Source organism: Raphanus sativus, chromosome 5 (assembly GCF_000801105.2).
Source record: "Raphanus sativus cultivar WK10039 chromosome 5, ASM80110v3, whole genome shotgun sequence".
NCBI classification, from domain to species: domain Eukaryota; kingdom Viridiplantae; phylum Streptophyta; class Magnoliopsida; order Brassicales; family Brassicaceae; genus Raphanus; species Raphanus sativus.
The window spans coordinates 36,064,281-36,081,618 of record NC_079515.1 but is presented as its reverse complement, the minus strand read 5'-3'; the positions used below and the strand labels follow the sequence as shown (position 1 = coordinate 36,081,618).

The following is a 17,338-nucleotide window of genomic DNA, read 5'->3' as shown; positions in this document are numbered from 1 at the left end:
TTTTATAAATAAATTATAGATTTTGATTTTTAATGAATATTTAAAACATTTTTACTGTTTTGCAATATTAATAAAATATGTATAAGGATATAATTTTAAATTTTGATTGGGGCAGTATCAAAGATTGGTCCGGCACTGATTAAAGGTTGAGTCAGAAAACCAAAGACACTATAGTTTTAGCTAAAACTGTACACGTATTACGCTATGAGTTATGCATCAAACTCAGAAGTGACATCACCATGTCCATGTATATATGAAAACTAGTATCAGTGTATTTGTTAGGTGAGATTTATGTAAGCGTCTCGAGAAAGAGAAATAATTTACTTATCTAAAAAATCATTAATTATTTGTATCATATACCGTCGCTATTGGTTTACTTATTTAAATGTTAACTATAAAATATAATCTATGTTTGTTTCTTAACATTGTAAGAAAATCGTGCTACACATTTGGCCTTGTTTGACGAAGAGAAAACACTACCCGATATTATCTTTAGAAGCTAACCAAAATCAAGATTTTTTTTGGGATACAGCAAACACACATGGAAGACTATCGCAAGGACATGTGTGATCTTGAAAACAAAAATATTTTACTAAAAATGATTGTTTGTTGAGATTTTGGTTCGAGTTGTAAATTAGACTAAGAGGATGACGAAGACATATATATGACGAAGACACTAAGACATGGTTCATGAACAAAGTAAGAGTTTTCGATTAGAGGATAAGATTTTATGCATAATGTATCATTTTAATATGGACTGCTTGGTCCACCAGTCCTTGACGTATGGGTGTCATTCACTTAATTAAATTATTTTCGTTTTTAATAATCTTCTTTTTAGTTTCCACAGTAATCAAATTTTAACACATGCAAGCTTATTTTCTTTATTTTACAATGCCTAAATATATTACGATATCTTTTTAGGAAAAACGTGTCAGTCTATTGTAATATTCTGGTGTTGATTTTAATGTTGATTATTGCCAATAGGGTGGAAAATTTTAGTTTCATCCATCATTATTTTTCATGTATACAATACAACTATACAGAGAAGAGCGATAAAGGAACAGAGTGTACCCAACCAAAGAAGCAGCCAAGATCAATACATCATAAAGTATTTGCATGTCATTTTAAATGATTAACTCATCCATATTTGAATTATTATCTTTTATTTGTCAAAGATTTGTTTAAGGCAATAATTGTCTGATCAATCACTTCATGCTGAATAAAAAGGTTTTCTATAAATCATAGATGATTACACGTTTTTGGTGTTCGCTATATTGTTTTTTTTTTAACCTTTATAGCTCAATGAGTTCAGATTATGACATAATGGCAACACTTATACATGGCCATTAGACAAAAAGATTCCGAGGAGATCGTTTTTCTTCTCATCCATGATGCACGCATACACTAGTTACGTATGAACTTGAGTTTATAACAAGGTAAAAACAGTAATATAAGTCATTAACTACAAACCCTGAGTAGCTGCGTTCTGTATTTTGCATTTTTCATTGGCACTTGCATGTAATAGTTACTAAAAGCAACTAGTGTTACATGCGTAGTACATATTGTGAGGAATTTAAACAAACGTAGCTACTGTAATCGATCAAATTCAAGGAAACAGAAGCATTTCATGACTAAAATGCAAGTGTAGAAATTAAACGAATGTAGCTACTTGCATAGATCCAATTCACATGGATGGAAAACCAAGTTTATACGTGATATTAAAGTGAGATACATTATTTGGGCTTTTTCAGTTTAAGGACTATTCTTAGCCCAAGAGTATGATAAATTTATCGGCCCAAGAATATGATAAATTTATCGGCCCAAAAGGAGTATGATAAAGCCGGGAAAACGACCTATTTCCCCACCGTAACTATGGCATAATAATAAATGTACACAAAGTTTAAGCCTCGTCCCAATTGCACACATACCAACTACAACAACGCCTTTCCACATACGAGAAAAGATCGAAACCCGTTTCCCCCTCAACTTTGAAAATCAGACTAATACCGACATATCGTGGTTAATAGTTGGTTAGTGTTTCTAAAACCCAGACTTAACCAATGACTAACCTATCTTAACCAAAAACAACCCGATTATCACCCGATTAGAGAATTAAAACCCAATTAAATCCCCATATATCAACCCATGACCCGATTAATCAAATTAGAAACCCTAAAACATCAACCCCTCTCTTTGGCGAAGAAGAAGGTCTCCGATTGTCTCTGATTGTCTCCAGTTCGGGAAATTCGACATCTCTCTCTCTTGTCTCTCTCTCTGTCTCTCTCTCTGTCTCTCTCTCGTTGTCTCTCTCTTGGTCTCTCTCTTGTTGTCTCTCTCTCGTTGTCTCTCTCTCTGTCTCTCGCTCTGTCTCTCTCTTGGTCTCTCTCTTGTTGTCTCTCTCTCTGTCTCTCGCTCTGTCTCTCTCTTGGTCTCTCTCTCGTTGTCTCTTACCATTTTGTATGTCTTTGTTTTGCAGGTATCAACAATGGAGCCATGGTCTGATGTGAATGTAGAGTGGAATGATGTACCTGCTTTCGATCCGGGGACACCTGATTCTCCTGATATTGACTCTGATGGTGAAGATAGAAGAGAGCGCAACGACTACAACATTGAGAAGGATGCCATGAACTTTGTTGATGAGCCTCCAGTGAAGCATAACCTGTATCCAGAGACAGAATCAGATGAAGAGGCAGACGTGGAAGAGAATCAGAGAAAAGAGGTTCAGAGAACTATCTACAGGCGCGATCAGTTTAGAAGAGGCAGTGGGGAGTTGTTTGTTGGGCAGGTGTTCATCAATGGAATTGCGTTTAAGGAAGCAGTGCTCGATTATGCTCTGAAAACGGGAAGGAACATCAAGCAGAATCGATATGACAGCACAAAGATCGGATTTGTATGTGAAGGCAAAGGTTGCTCGTGGCGCGTCTACGCCTCAGTTGCAGCAAAGTATCCCAACAAATGGCAGGTGAAAATCATGAAGAAGGATCATACTTGTGTTCCTACAGGTACTTGTGAGATGCTTAAAGTTCCACAAATAGCTCGCTTGTTTGTTGACAAGATCAGAGAAGAACCAGAATATTTCATGCCCATGAAGATGGAGGAGCTTGTTATGGAGAAATGGAAGATCAATGTTAGTAGGCCGCAATGCCAACATGCTAGGAACAAGGCGGTCAGATGGATTGCAAGAGAGTATGATGAGCAGTTTGGGCGGTTGAGGGATTACTGCGCTGAGATAAGAAGCTCGAATCAAAATTCTTCTGTGGAGCTTGACTGTGTGAAGAATGATGCTGGCATTGACGTTTTCAACAGATTTTATGTCTGTTTTGATGCTCTGAGGAGAAGCTGGAAAGAAACATGCAGGCCACTAATTGGAGTAGATGGATGTTTCTTGAAGTCTAGGATGAAAGGGCAGCTGCTAGTGGCTTTGGGTCGCGATGCCGATAACTCTATTTACCCTATCGCATGGGCTGTGGTAGGAGTAGAGAATACAGACAACTGGTTGTGGTTTGTGAAAAAGATCAAGGTTGATCTAGGACTAGAAGAAGGAGATGGTTATGTTATGGTTTCAGATCGTCAGAAGGGATTGATTGCTGCTGTGAAGAGAGCACTGCCGGGAATTGAGCATAGGATGTGTGTTAGACACATCTATGGTAACTTGAAGAAGAACCATGGAAAGAAACCAGATATGAAGCTAAAGCTTTGGAACCTTGCTTGGAGCTACAATGAGGCTGATTACAGAGCAAACCTCTTAGACATTCAGATGTACGATGCAGCTGTTTATGACGACGTGATGAAGGCAAAGCCAGAGAAGTGGTGCAGGGCGTTTCACAAGCTTGGACCTTATTGTGAAGACGTGGAGAACAATTCAACCGAGTCATTCAACAACTCCATAGGTAAAGCCCGAGACAAACCCTTTGTACCTATGTTGGAGACAATAGCTCGCTTGGCAATGGTTCGTATAGCGAAAAGGGATGTCATCTGCAGCAGTTACGAAGGGATTTGCACACCGTATGTCGTTGAGATGCTCGAGAAGTTGCACCAGAAAGCTTCAGAATCGACGATTAGACCTTCCACCAACCAGACATATGAATGTACTACTAGCTATGGCTGTGCACATAGGGTTAACTTGGAGAGTAGAACTTGTAGTTGCAGGAGATGGGAGATTACAGGGATCCCTTGTGAGCACGCCTATGGAGTTATGTTGAAGAAAGGTCTAGAGGCTCAAGACTATGTGGTTCACTGGTTTAAGACACCTACGTGGAGGCGTACGTATGCTGAAGGGATTGTACCATTGCGTGGAGCAAAGTTCTGGCCCGTAGGAGAAGAACCATCTATAATTGAACCTGTGATCCCAGATCAACCAGGCCGTAAGAAGGTGACTAAAGCAGATAAAAAGAGGAAGAGAGGAGTCAATGAATCACCATCGAAGAAAAAAGACAAGACCTTGAAGCGGATCATGCACTGTGGGCAATGTGGTGCTGCTAATCATAACATCAGGTTCCATAAGAACAAGGTTTGTTTCATTTCTCTCTCGGTTTCTCTCTCGGTTTTGTTGTTTATGATGATGTGTTTTGGATTGAAATGAAGCTTGTTGAATTGATTGGGGATGTGATGTGTTTTCAGACTTTTGTGAGTGGTGAATCTTCTCAGCCTGAAGCCTCCCAAGGTGTTTGCACTCAAGGCTCTCAGTCTAGGAAGTGAATATGCAAAGAAGAGAAGAGAGATTTGAAGAAGTGGTCTGTTTTTGTGGTGTTTTAAGTGTTTTTTCTCGGTTTTAGGTGTTTTTTTGAGGGTCTAGGACCTTGTTTCTCGGCTTTAGATTCCTTTTGCACGTTTCATGACCTTGTTTCTCGGGTATATGAACTAGTTTAATGGATTTAGACTCTATTTTAGTGTGTTCAAGATATGTTGCTGGGTCAATGTATGATATTTTAATGGCTTTAGTCATGCTTTTGAATGCTTTTGAAAGGATTTAGAATTCTTGATTCTCACAATTTAACAGCATAATCATCTTAAAATAACATCCTTCTTTCATCATTTTAAACAACAGACACAACATAAATCATCATCTTAGACAACAGACACAACAGAAACAAACTAGACACTTAAACATACCACCATTAGACATAACAAATCGAGAAAAATTATAGTATCTTAGCCAACACAACCATCCCCACACATCCTAAAACAACAAGCACCAGCGCCTTCTTCACCTCACTTTTGACTTCATTCACAACATCTTCCATTCTTGCAGAAATCTCGGTCTCTAACTTCAATCCAAACTCTTCAAACTTTGTCTTCTCTTCTTGGGCATCCCTTTCTTCTTCCACACGACCAGTCAACATGCCCTGTTCAAGTCTCCCTATCCTAAACGACAATGCTTCAACCTCATCCAACAAAGCCTCATCAACCCATTTGTAACTGTGATTATCATTACTCAGCTACAAACACAGAAAAATTGATTCACCCACACATTTTGAACAATCACATTTTGAACAATCACATTTGTAACTGTAATTAGAAACAAACTAACCCTTTTCTCTGCCGCAAAAGCACAACGAAAGTATCTTCTGCAAGGATTTGGCTTCGAATTTGACATCAAGGGGATAACTAATTCTCCACACCAACATCTCTTCGGAACACCAACAACACGACCTCTTGCTCGACCCGTAGAGACTCCACTCGAATTTCCCGATTCATGACTCATACTTTTTGGGTCTGGGCAAATAGAATCTCTCTCTGAATTTTTAGGTTTTAGGGTTCTAAAGACATGAACTCGATTTTGGGGGTTTTAAAGGGGTTTCGGGTCGGGTTTAAATCGTTTCTTACTCGGATCTTTATCTGGGTCGAAGTGTACCAATACGAACCGGTTTACTATCGGTTCATGTAATAAACCATTAAAACCAACTTAAATCTTGGTTGAGGGGGAAACGGGTTTCGATCTTTTCTCGTATGTGGAAATGCGTTGTTATAGTTGGTATGTGTGCAATTGGGACGAGGCTTAAACTTTGTGTACATTTATTACTATGCCATAGTTACGGTGGGGAAATAGGTCGTTTTCCCGATAAAGCCTGTATGTTTAAAAGTGGAAGTCCCTTGTCCAGCGCTAGCCATAGGAGATGGTAACAAGTTTCTAAATCCATGAGGATAAGGGTGCAAAGTGCAAACAAATAGAGTTTTAATGAACAATAATGTCAAAAATATCTCTGGGACTAAAAAGAAAGTAGTTGAACAATAAATTCTGGAGTCATTGTGTTTCATTGTATAGATAGGCCAAGCCAAGTACTTCTGACCGGTTTTTATTGCACCTTTATTGCCATCAGAAATACATATTAACTTTACATATTATTTCATGCAAGTAAAGTTTTCTTCTCTTTGGGTCACAAGCAAGGAGCTCTAGATCTTAAAAGAAGTAATGAGGATAATGTGGACTTAACTTATGAACATGTGACTTGGTTCTTAGTAGATACATTTTTTTCTTGGCTATTTCAAAGACTTGTACAGTCTCATACTCTCATGTATATGTATAATATGATCAGAGTCTTGTATCATATTAGTCAACCTGAAAATTCTACTTCTTATGTAATTTTACATTAATTTTAAAATTAACATCCACCCACCAAATAAGCATGTCTTTAGTCAAAATCATATGAATAATGATCTCATACATTATAAAAACGAGGAATATAACCATCTAGAAGAGAAATGACATACATCGTAAATAACAAAGTTTTCACTTGGTTGGCTTTATTAGGCAGTATGAAAATGAAACGAGAATTTTCTAAAGGCTTGGATGTAAAAGATATAACAAAGTCATAAAAAATCCACTTAATAAAGTTCCAAGACCATCAGTATCAGACTGGGTCACCACATCAAATCAAATCCACATTAAAATCAAACAACCCTAAAGGAGCCACTATCTTCTTCTTTTTTTTTCTTTTATTCCCCTCGAAACTCCATATTGCTAGATTTTGCTTATCTCTTTTCCTAGCTAAATGATAACACTACAGTTAGTTATTTAGTGATTAATATCTTATAGTATAATACAGAAAACTACATTTATATGTAAATAACTAGATTCCACGATCGGATTGCTTCCAAATCTGTATTTATTTGATCAATTATGAGTGATTTTGATCGTTATATATATATATGTCAGCATTAGATTTTTTTTTTTTTAAAACAGTGACGTGGCACAATTAGTGTCCGAATACCGTTTACCTTTAGTCAACGCTGAATATTCATTTACGTTAAGCCTTTCACTGGAAGCTCTGTTTTGTAAGAGCTTTTCTTGTTATACTTTTTTTTTTGTTTTTTTAACATAAACAACCCAAACTATCATGCGATTCGCGGCGCCACCGCCACATTCCGGCGATATCTCACCAGTTCCCTCACCGGCGCCTTCCCCGTCACTTTCACCGTATCCCGGTGAAGCAGATGAGATTCTTTCCCGTTCTTCTGATCCTCCTCTCCAGTTCAGTCCTCCTTTGATCGCTATGGTGGTTGTTCTAGCCGCCACTTTTCTCTTCGTGACCTACTCTCGCCTCATCTCCCGCCGTTTTATATCTCCCGTTCTCCGTCGTTTTCGACGGTGGAGATCCCGTCGCCGCCGTCTACTTCACCTATCCTCTGCCTCGACTTCATCCTCCCATCTCCGATCGCCTTTCGACTCGTTTCACCACTCCTCCTACGGATTAGACGATTCCGTTATCAAAACGCTTCCTCTGTTTCTCTACTCCACCGCCTCTTGCACCGTTAAATCCTCCTCCGCCGTTGATTGCGCTGTTTGTTTGTTGGAGTTCGAGGATGGAGATTACGTGCGCACGCTTCCGTTATGCTTCCATGCTTTCCACGTCGAGTGCATCGACGAGTGGTTACGTTCTCATCCTAACTGTCCCCTCTGCCGCACGGCTATTCTCCGATCCGGCGTCGTTTCATCTACCTCGCCTTTCGTCCCCTTAATGGCTCCACGGATTCGTCCGAGCTTCGACGACGAGATCGCTGCTGCTGCTGCTGCGATCGACGAGGAGATCACAGCGTCAGTGGAGGAGCGATCACCGGATCGGGAGTTTAAGCGATCTTACTCGTTCGGTTACGAGAGGGAAGAATCGGCAGCGACGCCGTGGAGACACCGGAGATCCACGTGGAGCAGCAAGCAGCAGCGTCAGTCTCCGTTCGGAAACCTAATGTCGAAATCGAGAGTGTTCTCGTTGCGTTACCACAGGAGCGCGAAATCGCGGCGGCGATCGGGGGTGTTCTTCCCGATATCGGAGAGGATTCCGGCGACGGGAAGCTCGTCGTCGAGGCGGACGAAGTCGATGACGAGTCCGATGTTTTTCAGAACAGCACCGCACTCGTCGAGCCGGCTGAGGTGCGGTGATCCAGAGGCGCTGTTGTCGCCGGAGAGATGGAGGAGAGGGGACACGTGTAGGGTGGATATGTAACATGAGATTGGACGGTGGTGATGGTAAGGGAGAGTGGGGAGGAGAGGAGGAGAAGAGCATTAATGGGAATGTGGGGTTTGGCATTAAATGGAATTTAAATGGGACGAAACAGAGAAGAGAGATTCAGAAAATGCTCAAGCTTCTTTGCTTCGTAACAACAACAACAACAAGGTTCGTTTATTCATTTGTTTATTTTGCAGTTTCTCTACCTGATTTATTAGTGGTGTATAAAAATTCTATGTGCAGTGGCATACGCCAAAGCTGAGAGGGTCCGAACTGATCCTGGTCCAAAGACAACTGAACTCGATCCAAAGATCGAAGACTGGACTGTTTTGGTAGTATAAAACTATAAACTACTGTATTTCTCTTGGAGTGTCAAATGCATTAACTTCCAAACCTGCCAAAGTTATTATAGAAACGACGAAGTCGACAATCTCGTTTAACTTTCGTTTCTATAATAACTTTAGTATTGTCGGTCGCCTAACTGCTTTTATATCACGGAGTTTAATGTTTGCTAAGCTTTCTGTTCAAGTGTTCATACTACTAATTTTTCTGTTTAGCTGTCGATTTAATTTGACCAAAGGTAATTTATGATTAGTTACATGGTGGAGAATAATGTTACATTTGAGAAGGCACGGATCTAAATTGCGCCTTTGGTTTCCTACAAAATGTTATTGATAATGATAACATTACTGATATTATATGGGAGCTAGCTAAAACGCTTAGCTTCTTACAAAGAATTTTTCACGGAAAATGATTATGATTCTAGTTGGAAAAACTACAATTCCAAATTAAATCTCTAAGCATAATTTCATCTACATATATATGGTTTCTTTGGGGCATTTTTACAGAGTAGTCTCTCTTTTAGTTGCCCTCTGTTTTCATTGTATACAACTGTTTGTTATTTAAATCTGTTTTCAGATTTAATCTGAAGCTCTGCTAGGAAACTTTGCCATGCATTTCAAGTGAAAAGGAATACAGATCGTGTGAAACTGTAAAGAGAAACATCTTTTTTGCTAACATTTATCAAATATAAGGCGCAATCACAAGTTTCTCTCTTAAGAATGCTGACGAGTTAGAAGATCGACATCAACCCGAACTTCTAGCTTCTCTAAAGATGGTCCTGATTTGAGAATGTTTCCGCATAAAAAAAATATCTGTATTTTCTTCACGAGACATTCAAGCATTGTAGCATTGTAGTTACAGACACAAACACATGAGTCTTCACTAGTCATGTCTCATGACTCATGATCTAAAATTTGTTATACAGTTTTTAATCTAGACATATTTAAATGTCGCTGTTTCATGAAGAAATATGCGTGATTTAAGGATCGTTCTTCAAAGAAAGACCCTATAACCAATACCCAATCAGACACTTCAGATTTAGAGTTTTTGTTTGTTTCCAACGTGCTAACAATATCAATTTAGTCATGATCCAATTTCTTGTGCTGATAATTATTAGGTTTATTAGTGTCTTTTATTAGCCGCTAAGTATATTCAAATTACGTGACTTTGAAACATTCTCGGCTGATGAGACAGGACGTGGACATGCAAGTTGACCTTTTTTAACCTTACATGCAGGTAGAATTGGGGAGAAAAGATATCACATTGGTTTTTGGAGTTCTGTTTATTCTTTAATGCTTCATTTTTATGCGTACTTTTTGTATCATAAGTTTTTTTTCTTTGTAAAGGGGCAACTTTATGTCATAGTTATAACTTATAAGCATCACTACCATTCCTCTTGGAAAAGGGATTAAAGGACTTCAGTAAAGTAAATCGTAAATTCGTAATTTATAAGTTGTTAAAAATAGCAGGAATGAAACTAATATTAAAAAAAAACTAACATTAAATGTTATGGTTTCAAATTTAAGAAATTAGAGATTTCGGTTTCAAACTTTGTTGATATTCAAAAAAGAAAAAACATGCAATATGTCCACGCGTTGTGTAAAGAGAACTATCATGTTTGTCTACGTCGAAGACTCCTTCAAGTCGGATAATAAAAGATCAGAAAAGGTCTTCTATACGCTGCTTCATTGTAGACTTCACATTTGAAAGAATAAAAAATCTGTAACTGGTATAAATACACACACATAACTTTTTCACCTACAACACATAAATATAGAAAATGAAGAGAAACGTGTTGTTGATTGCTTTGGTTCTTCTGATTCTCTCTTTCTTGATTTCATCTTATGCAGCTTCAACTCAGTCATGCCACAACCGCAAACTTTGTAAGGAATCCTGAAAATTTATCATTCCACTTGTACTCTCTATTTTACATTTTTGGTTTACTGATTAGCGTCATGAATTCATCAAACAGTAAATATAGAAGCATGCCCTAGTAAGTCAAGACCGGCAGGCAAACCATGAGAACGGCAATCTATGGTTCGTGGTGGTTAAATGGACCGTTTACAAAAATAGATACATTTAACTTTCGCTTGAACAGAATCCCTATGAATACAGTAATCTCCATCTATATGCATTTGGGTGTCTTTTAGGCGCCAAGATGAAATCTTTGTAGATCTATCCCCCTAATTATTTCTAAGCTATGACATATAATTGTCTTTCGTTTCCATCCATCTATTGTATACATCTTCTAATAAGTGGTCTCTAATTGTTTGTTACACTGTTATTTCATTATGTATGTTATATACTCTTATGAATAAAAGAAATGGAATTTCATTGTATGTATAGTAGTTGTGGAAGGAGAGAAACATTCAATTATATATGCCTCCATCTCCAAACATATTCTCACTTGGTTAGAGAGAGATTCACCAGATTCTCTGCAGCAAGATCGATTGTCTTGATCGCCTAAGGTTTCTCTTCATGCTATTCGTCACCCTCTACAACCTCACGAGTCACGATCAAGATACCTTTCTTACACTTTTGTCCGGGCAACTTTCGTAACCCCTCATCTCGATTCTGGATAGCAGCTAGGTGTACTGCCTTCTTTTTTTTAACATAATAACTATTTTATTACTCTAAATTGAGGTGGTTTTAAAAATAGAAATCAAAAACAACACTAAAAGCAAGTCGGAAGAATAACCCTACAAAAAAAAATCTCGCACTCTTAGCTAAAAGATAAAAGAATCAGTTATACAGTTTGCCACACGAGTTACGTATAGGACACACCGAATGCTCTGGAGCCTTTTCTTAATCTTCCAAATTCTTTGAGTTCAGTTGAAAAATTATGTCAAACCCTAGGATATTGAGTCATTGTGAGTATCTATTGCCTATTTGATCCAAAATTTTGGACTGTCGAGTGAGTACTGAAGCATGGATTCCATTACCCATATATCTTGTGCGTCTCATTGTTTTACCGAAATTGATGATTAACGTTGGAGATATTTTATATATTTATTAAACATGAGAGATGTCTAGGCGAATCCCGACTAATCCTGCTCATGTGGGCCGGCGACAGGTAGCCACATGTGGAGTTAACAATTTTACATTGGAGGAGAATCGATCTTTGATCTGGAAAACCATTAAACCACTACTACTAGATAATTTCGATACACATAAAGGTACTTATTCATGGTATTTTTTTTCTTCTAATGCAAGTATAAGGAGAAGAAACTAAAGATTAAAAGGCCAACATCCGCTCATTAAAAATGCATTGACTTATACAAATCTTCACCAACTATGGTGAGAACGACGCTGATATGATCGCCACCTAACAGTCTTACACTAACAACTATTTATTTACTATTTATGCTTTAGCTAGACAAAAGATACATAGGGCAGAAAAATGAGTCTCAAGTTCATCCTATTAATAGCTTCACTTTTACTTTTATGCATCCCATCTTCTGAATCGGCAATCCTTCCATTTCTCAGAAACCAGAAATTTTGTAAGTCTTTTGCTTCTTTTTTTTTTTTCCGTCAAGATAGATTCATTATATATAAAAGGCAATAAAGCCAAAACCTCCTTACAAAAGGGGAGCTTCCTGCAACTACCCAGATCAGCCCACCCAAAAAACAGAGCAAGAGAGAATTACAAAACAGAGCACTATAAAACAGAGGCCTTCACACTTCTGTCCTAAACTCATTTCACCGTTTCAATGTTATCTCAGCTCTTCCCCAACGATCTTCAACTAAGACCACAATTAGAGACCTCGACTTTCATTCACAAAGAATTCAAACAACCAAGATGGATGCCCTCTAGCGACATAAGAATTTATCAGTCCATACTTGTTGACACTTTGAGCAATGAGTGACGACCCTTTATTGGCTTCTCTCGTCACCACCTTTAGTTTCCAGTTTGTGATCCCTTCCAGCTCCTTTTCCATAACAGAAGTTTGGTATAGGAAGGAGGGCCACGCTCGAGGACGTTGAAGTGCTCCAAATAAATCTGCAAACTCTCCTGCAAAGATGATATTAGATTGTCTCTGGCTTCTCATACTTTCAAAGGCCCATAAAACAACCACCAGCTTTGCATCCTCTCTATTCTTTATTCCAGAGAAAGCTCTCCTACTATGGCAAAGGACCACACCTCTGTCATTTCTCAAAACCCAAGCTCCTCCCACACATTCCTTTTCACTGGAAAAATCCATTCCCACGTTACACATCACCCAGTCTGATTCTGGCGGGTTCCATTTACGGTGAAGAGAGGTTCCCGTGGTTTTTTCTGCTTTTGCCCACTCAGCGTCAGTTTCTTGAGCCACATACCATTCATCGGAGTCTCTCACCGCTTTGATTACCAGTTCCTCCGCAGATAGGCATCTCCCTTCAAATGCCATCTCGTTCCTTCTCTTCCAAAGATTCCACAGGATCCAGGGCCATACCCTCTTATCTTCCTCCCGCAGGTTAGTATTTCCATTAAGATTGAGAAGAAAATTCATGTTTGTAAAAACAGAGTCTTCAGAAAAACCTCCATTGCGTTGAGGAATGGGTGAGACTGCCCATACTAATCTAGCAAAGGTGCATTCAAATAATGCATGATTTATCGATTCTGTCTCATTTCCACAGGTTTGACAACGATTGTCAATCTTCATTCCTCTTGCCCTGATCAAGTCTGCCACCGGAAGTGCATTGCTCAAAGCTTTCCATAAGAAAACTCTAACCTTTGGAACTGTTTTAACTTTCCAAACTTTCTCCTTAAGCACATTGGTGGAGGGTTCTCTAAAGGCTTCTGGGTTCTGCTCTCTTGTTTTTAAAGAGGAAGCAAGCCAGTAGGCCGATTTCACCGTTAGTTCCCCACTTTTGTTGAATTTCCATGTGAAGAAATCCTGTCTTGCAGCCACAGGTTGGTTCCTCATGATCATCTGAACATCACAGGACACAAAGACTTCCTCCAAGCCCGCTTCATTCCACTTTTTTGTCTCTGGATCAATGAGTGAGCTTGCCATCAAGTTTACATCAAAACGAAGGTTTTTAAACCATGGAGCTCTGAGTCCTTCCACTGGATCATCTATCCATTTGTCCAGCCATACTCTTGTATTTTTGCCATCTCCCACTCTGTGTCTCAGGCCTTTTTGGAGCAATTCTCTCCCAAACAAAAGACTCCTCCATGCAAAGGATGGTCTCTCTCCCATTGAAGCCGAAAGAAAATCTCCATCCTTAAAATATCTACTCTGTAAGAAAGTTGACAGTAAGGAGTGGGGTTGGTTAAGAATTTTCCAAGCTTGTTTGGCTAACAAAGCCTGATTAAAACATTCCAAATCTCTAAAACCAACACCCCCAAGCTTCTTAGGTAGACACATCTTATCCCATGAGACCCAATGAATCTTTTTCTTATGAGCATCCGAGCCCCACCAGAAGTCTGCATAAACACTTATCAAGCTTGATATCAATTTTTTTGGAAGCCGGAATGCAGACATTGCAAAAACCGGTATCCCTCCCGCTGAAGACTTCAGCAAGACCTCCTTTCCTCCTTGAGATAAATGTCGCAAATACCATCCTTCTAGCCTTCCTTGAGTTTTATCTTTGATGTATGACAGCATCTCAATTTTTGAACCCGAGAAACACTCCGGAAGACCTAGGTATTTGCTTGCTCCTCCCTCATTCATAATCCCCAAGATGTTCTTTATCTCTGAGCAAACTTCCTCCGCAACCCTCACCCCAAAAGATATGGAAGATTTTTGTAGGTTTATACTCTGTCCCGTCGCCGCTCCATAAAACTGCAGGATTCTATGGAGAGTCGAGGCCTGATCTTGTGTAGCTTTGCACATAAACAAGCTATCATCTGCAAACAAAAGATGGTGTATTGCCGGGCCTTCTTCCGAAAATTGCAGACCATTAAAGAGTCCATTTCTTTCTACCACATTGAGCAAGTGGGTGAGTCCTTCAGTGCATAGCACAAATAGAAATGGAGATAATGGATCTCCTTGTCTCAAGCCTCTTTGTGGAGTGATCAAACCAAAAGGTTGGTCATTCATCAGTACTGCAAATGTGACTGAGGTTACACACATCATCACCATCTCTACCCACTTCGGGTCAAAGCCCAATGCTGTCATGAGATTCCTTAAATAGCTCCATTCAACACGATCGTAAGCCTTGGACATGTCCGTTTTGACCGCCATGAACTCTTTCGAGACAGATGGATGGACTTTCAGTGCGTGTACAGCCTCGTGAGCGATGACGATGTTATCTGCAATGTTCCTCTCACTCACAAATGCCGATTGGTTCACAGACACCAAGGAGTTCAGGAAAGGTTGGAGCCTCTTCACCAAGATCTTCGAAACGGCTTTGTATAATACCGAGCATAAGCTTATCGGCCTCAAATCAGTCATGTTCTCAGTGTTTGGAATCTTTGGGATCAGACACAAGTATGTGAAGTTCCAATCCTTCGGTAAAACCCCTGTCTCAAAGACCTCCTGTATCTCTTTCGTTACTTGATCGCCAATAATTTCCCAATACTTCTGAAAGAAGGCTCCTGTCATACCATCCGGGCCAGGCGCACTGTCGGCGTTGATGGAAAAAAAAGCTTCTCTAATTTCTTCTTTAGAAACTCTTCTTGTAAGATCAGAGTTCATTGCCTCAGAAACCTTAGGCGAGAAACGTGCTCTCTAGAATCCCCTTGTGGGTTTAAGTTGTTCACTGTGGGTCCAGTAAAACATTAAATCGAGGAGTGAGTTAAGCAAATTTCACACGTTATCTTTCAGAAAGTTCAGTACTTTTATATTTTATTCCTATATTCTGCTGTGAGAGTACAAGATATTAAGTGTTTTTCTACCTACTCGTTCTTCCTCTTTGAAGACGTTGGTTGAACATTAAAGTTAGATCTGAGATTTCTGTGTTTTTATACCGAAAAATTCAAGATGTCTGCTGCAATGGACAGAGCTCTTATGGCTCTATCACTGGAAGATGAAGAAGAAGAAGTACCGTTCACTATGCCGGAGCTACCTGGGTTTAGTTCGGCAGAAGAAAATGCTCTCAGTCTCATAGGAAGAACCCTCTACCCTGAACGTCAAAAAATGTCAGGTCTCATCCTTACCATGCCTCGCAAATGGCAAAAAGAAGGAAAAGTCAGGGGAGTGGCGCTGTCAGATGAAAAGTTTCAGTTCATCTTCAAAACTGAACATGACTTGCTTGATGTTCTCGACAAAGGAGTTCACACCTACCAGGACTGGGTTATAGTGGTGGAGAGGTGGGTTGAGAATCCGCCGGATGATTATCTCCAATATATTCCTCTGTGGGTTCAGATAAGCAAGATCCCGGTTAACTACTACACGGTGCCGGCTCTGTTTTCTTTGGGGGAAATGCTAGGGGAAGTGAAGGTGGTGGCTTTCGATCCATCAAAGCCTATTACTCAACCTTCATCAGAGTTCAAGTCCGTTTCAATGTAGCCAATCCTCTGAAAATGGCTAGAGTCTTGAACATGGGGGGTGGTAAAACTCATACTATCCACTTTGACTATGAAAAAATCCAGAAACGCTGCTACACCTGCAGGAGGATGAATCATGAAAAGGCAAACTGTCCTTGGGAGGTGAAGAAGAGACAAGAGGCTGCAAGTGCTAGAAGGGAAAAAATTATCACTGAGAAGAGTAAAGCGGCACCAGTGCTTAAGCAAAACGATCCTCTCTTTGGAGTCCTTGAAGAGGAACAGGTGGGCATCAATACATCAACTGGTAGACCTAGAATTGCGGAGGAAGTGCTTGAAGAGATGAGAAGGTTCCTGCTAGCAGACACAGGTGAAGCACTTGCAATTAAGATTGACAAGGTGAAGAAGTCTGTTGCTGAAACAGAAAGGGATCCTATTCTTCAGAGGACTGTTTTGAGATTGGAAGCTGCACCTTTACTCACAACAGATCTTAACAAAGGGAAGGGTCCGGTTTTTGACTATGGTGAGAAGGAGATAGAAAGATGCAACTGGGACCTGAATGTCAACCCAAACAAGTTTATGGCGGCCTCAATGAAAGCTAATAGACCCATGCTGGCTCTCACTGCTCCTATGGCCAGCGACAAAGTATTTTCTGAGGAAGCTGAGAGTGACTTCAGGGGCACGTTTTCTGGTAAGTCTTTTGCTTCATCTAAATAAATTTATGTGTAAAATATATATATAGGAAATTAATTAGTTTTGAGTGTGGTACAAGTCAATGAAGAAGGAAGAAAGATTCACATTCGCAAGGAAAACAAGATCAGCGTAAGAGTCAGCCGTTCACCTCCTGCCAAAAGCAGAAATTGCTGCAATGATTAAAAGAAAATCTGCACAATATTCCCAAAATGATCAGAGCTTAAATACGTAAAGAGTATTTGCTAATTTGTACAAGTTTCAGGGGTAAAACGTAGTTGTTAAAACTCAAAGGCATGTTTTCAACCTTCCAATTTTTTTTTTTTGTTTCTCCTCCTGTAACAAACTCTTATTCACTCCGCCTTGTTATCATCTCCGCGAAATCTGTTGTATGTTTAGTAAAGAGGTTCTGTCACCGGGAAGGGGGAAGACTTCGGCTCTAATAACAGAT

At 39.5% G+C, this 17,338-nt stretch overlaps 5 protein-coding genes and 1 long non-coding RNA gene across 8 annotated transcripts; 4 read left to right on the top strand and 2 right to left on the bottom strand.

The window, feature by feature from the left end:
* The first annotated feature begins 2,480 nt into the window (after positions 1 to 2,480).
* LOC130495172 (uncharacterized) lies at positions 2,481 to 6,000 on the top strand. Its single transcript, XM_056986418.1, has 2 exons — positions 2,481 to 4,510; positions 4,621 to 6,000. The coding sequence occupies exons 1-2, from the start codon at positions 2,486 to 2,488 to the stop codon at positions 4,696 to 4,698; spliced, it is 2,103 nt and encodes a 700-aa protein (XP_056842398.1). The 5' UTR covers positions 2,481 to 2,485; the 3' UTR covers positions 4,699 to 6,000.
* LOC130495001 (uncharacterized protein At4g04775-like) lies at positions 5,142 to 5,704 on the bottom strand. Its single transcript, XM_056985890.1, has 2 exons — positions 5,531 to 5,704; positions 5,142 to 5,438 (listed from the first exon to the last, which is right to left on the bottom strand). Exons 1-2 carry the CDS (start codon positions 5,702 to 5,704, stop codon positions 5,142 to 5,144), a joined length of 471 nt encoding a protein of 156 aa, XP_056841870.1.
* Positions 6,001 to 7,204: 1,204 nt separating the features above from the next.
* LOC130495173 (RING-H2 finger protein ATL65-like) lies at positions 7,205 to 10,181 on the top strand. Of its 3 annotated transcripts, none has more exons than XR_008934447.1 (2): positions 7,205 to 8,612; positions 8,663 to 10,181. XR_008934447.1 is itself a non-coding variant. In XM_056986419.1 (1 exon), the coding sequence occupies exon 1, from the start codon at positions 7,338 to 7,340 to the stop codon at positions 8,439 to 8,441; it is 1,104 nt and encodes a 367-aa protein (XP_056842399.1). In that variant the 5' UTR covers positions 7,205 to 7,337; the 3' UTR covers positions 8,442 to 10,180. The 3 variants fall into 3 exon arrangements, 1 of the variants encoding a protein (XP_056842399.1); XR_008934446.1 differs by having other exon boundaries at positions 8,688 to 10,179; XM_056986419.1 differs by having other exon boundaries at positions 7,205 to 10,180.
* Positions 10,182 to 10,454: 273 nt separating this feature from the next.
* On the top strand, positions 10,455 to 11,123 carry LOC130495127 (uncharacterized). Its single transcript, XR_008934400.1, has 2 exons — positions 10,455 to 10,669; positions 10,759 to 11,123. It is a non-coding gene; the product is annotated as an uncharacterized LOC130495127 (long non-coding RNA).
* Positions 11,124 to 12,527: 1,404 nt separating this feature from the next.
* LOC130494310 (uncharacterized) lies at positions 12,528 to 17,259 on the top strand. Its single transcript, XM_056986259.1, has 2 exons — positions 12,528 to 16,888; positions 16,970 to 17,259. The coding sequence occupies exons 1-2, from the start codon at positions 16,237 to 16,239 to the stop codon at positions 17,071 to 17,073; spliced, it is 756 nt and encodes a 251-aa protein (XP_056842239.1). The 5' UTR covers positions 12,528 to 16,236; the 3' UTR covers positions 17,074 to 17,259.
* On the bottom strand, positions 12,542 to 15,409 carry LOC130495000 (uncharacterized). The gene has a single exon (XM_056985889.1). The coding sequence runs from the start codon at positions 15,407 to 15,409 to the stop codon at positions 12,542 to 12,544; it is 2,868 nt and encodes a 955-aa protein (XP_056841869.1).
* Positions 17,260 to 17,338: the final 79 nt, after the last annotated feature.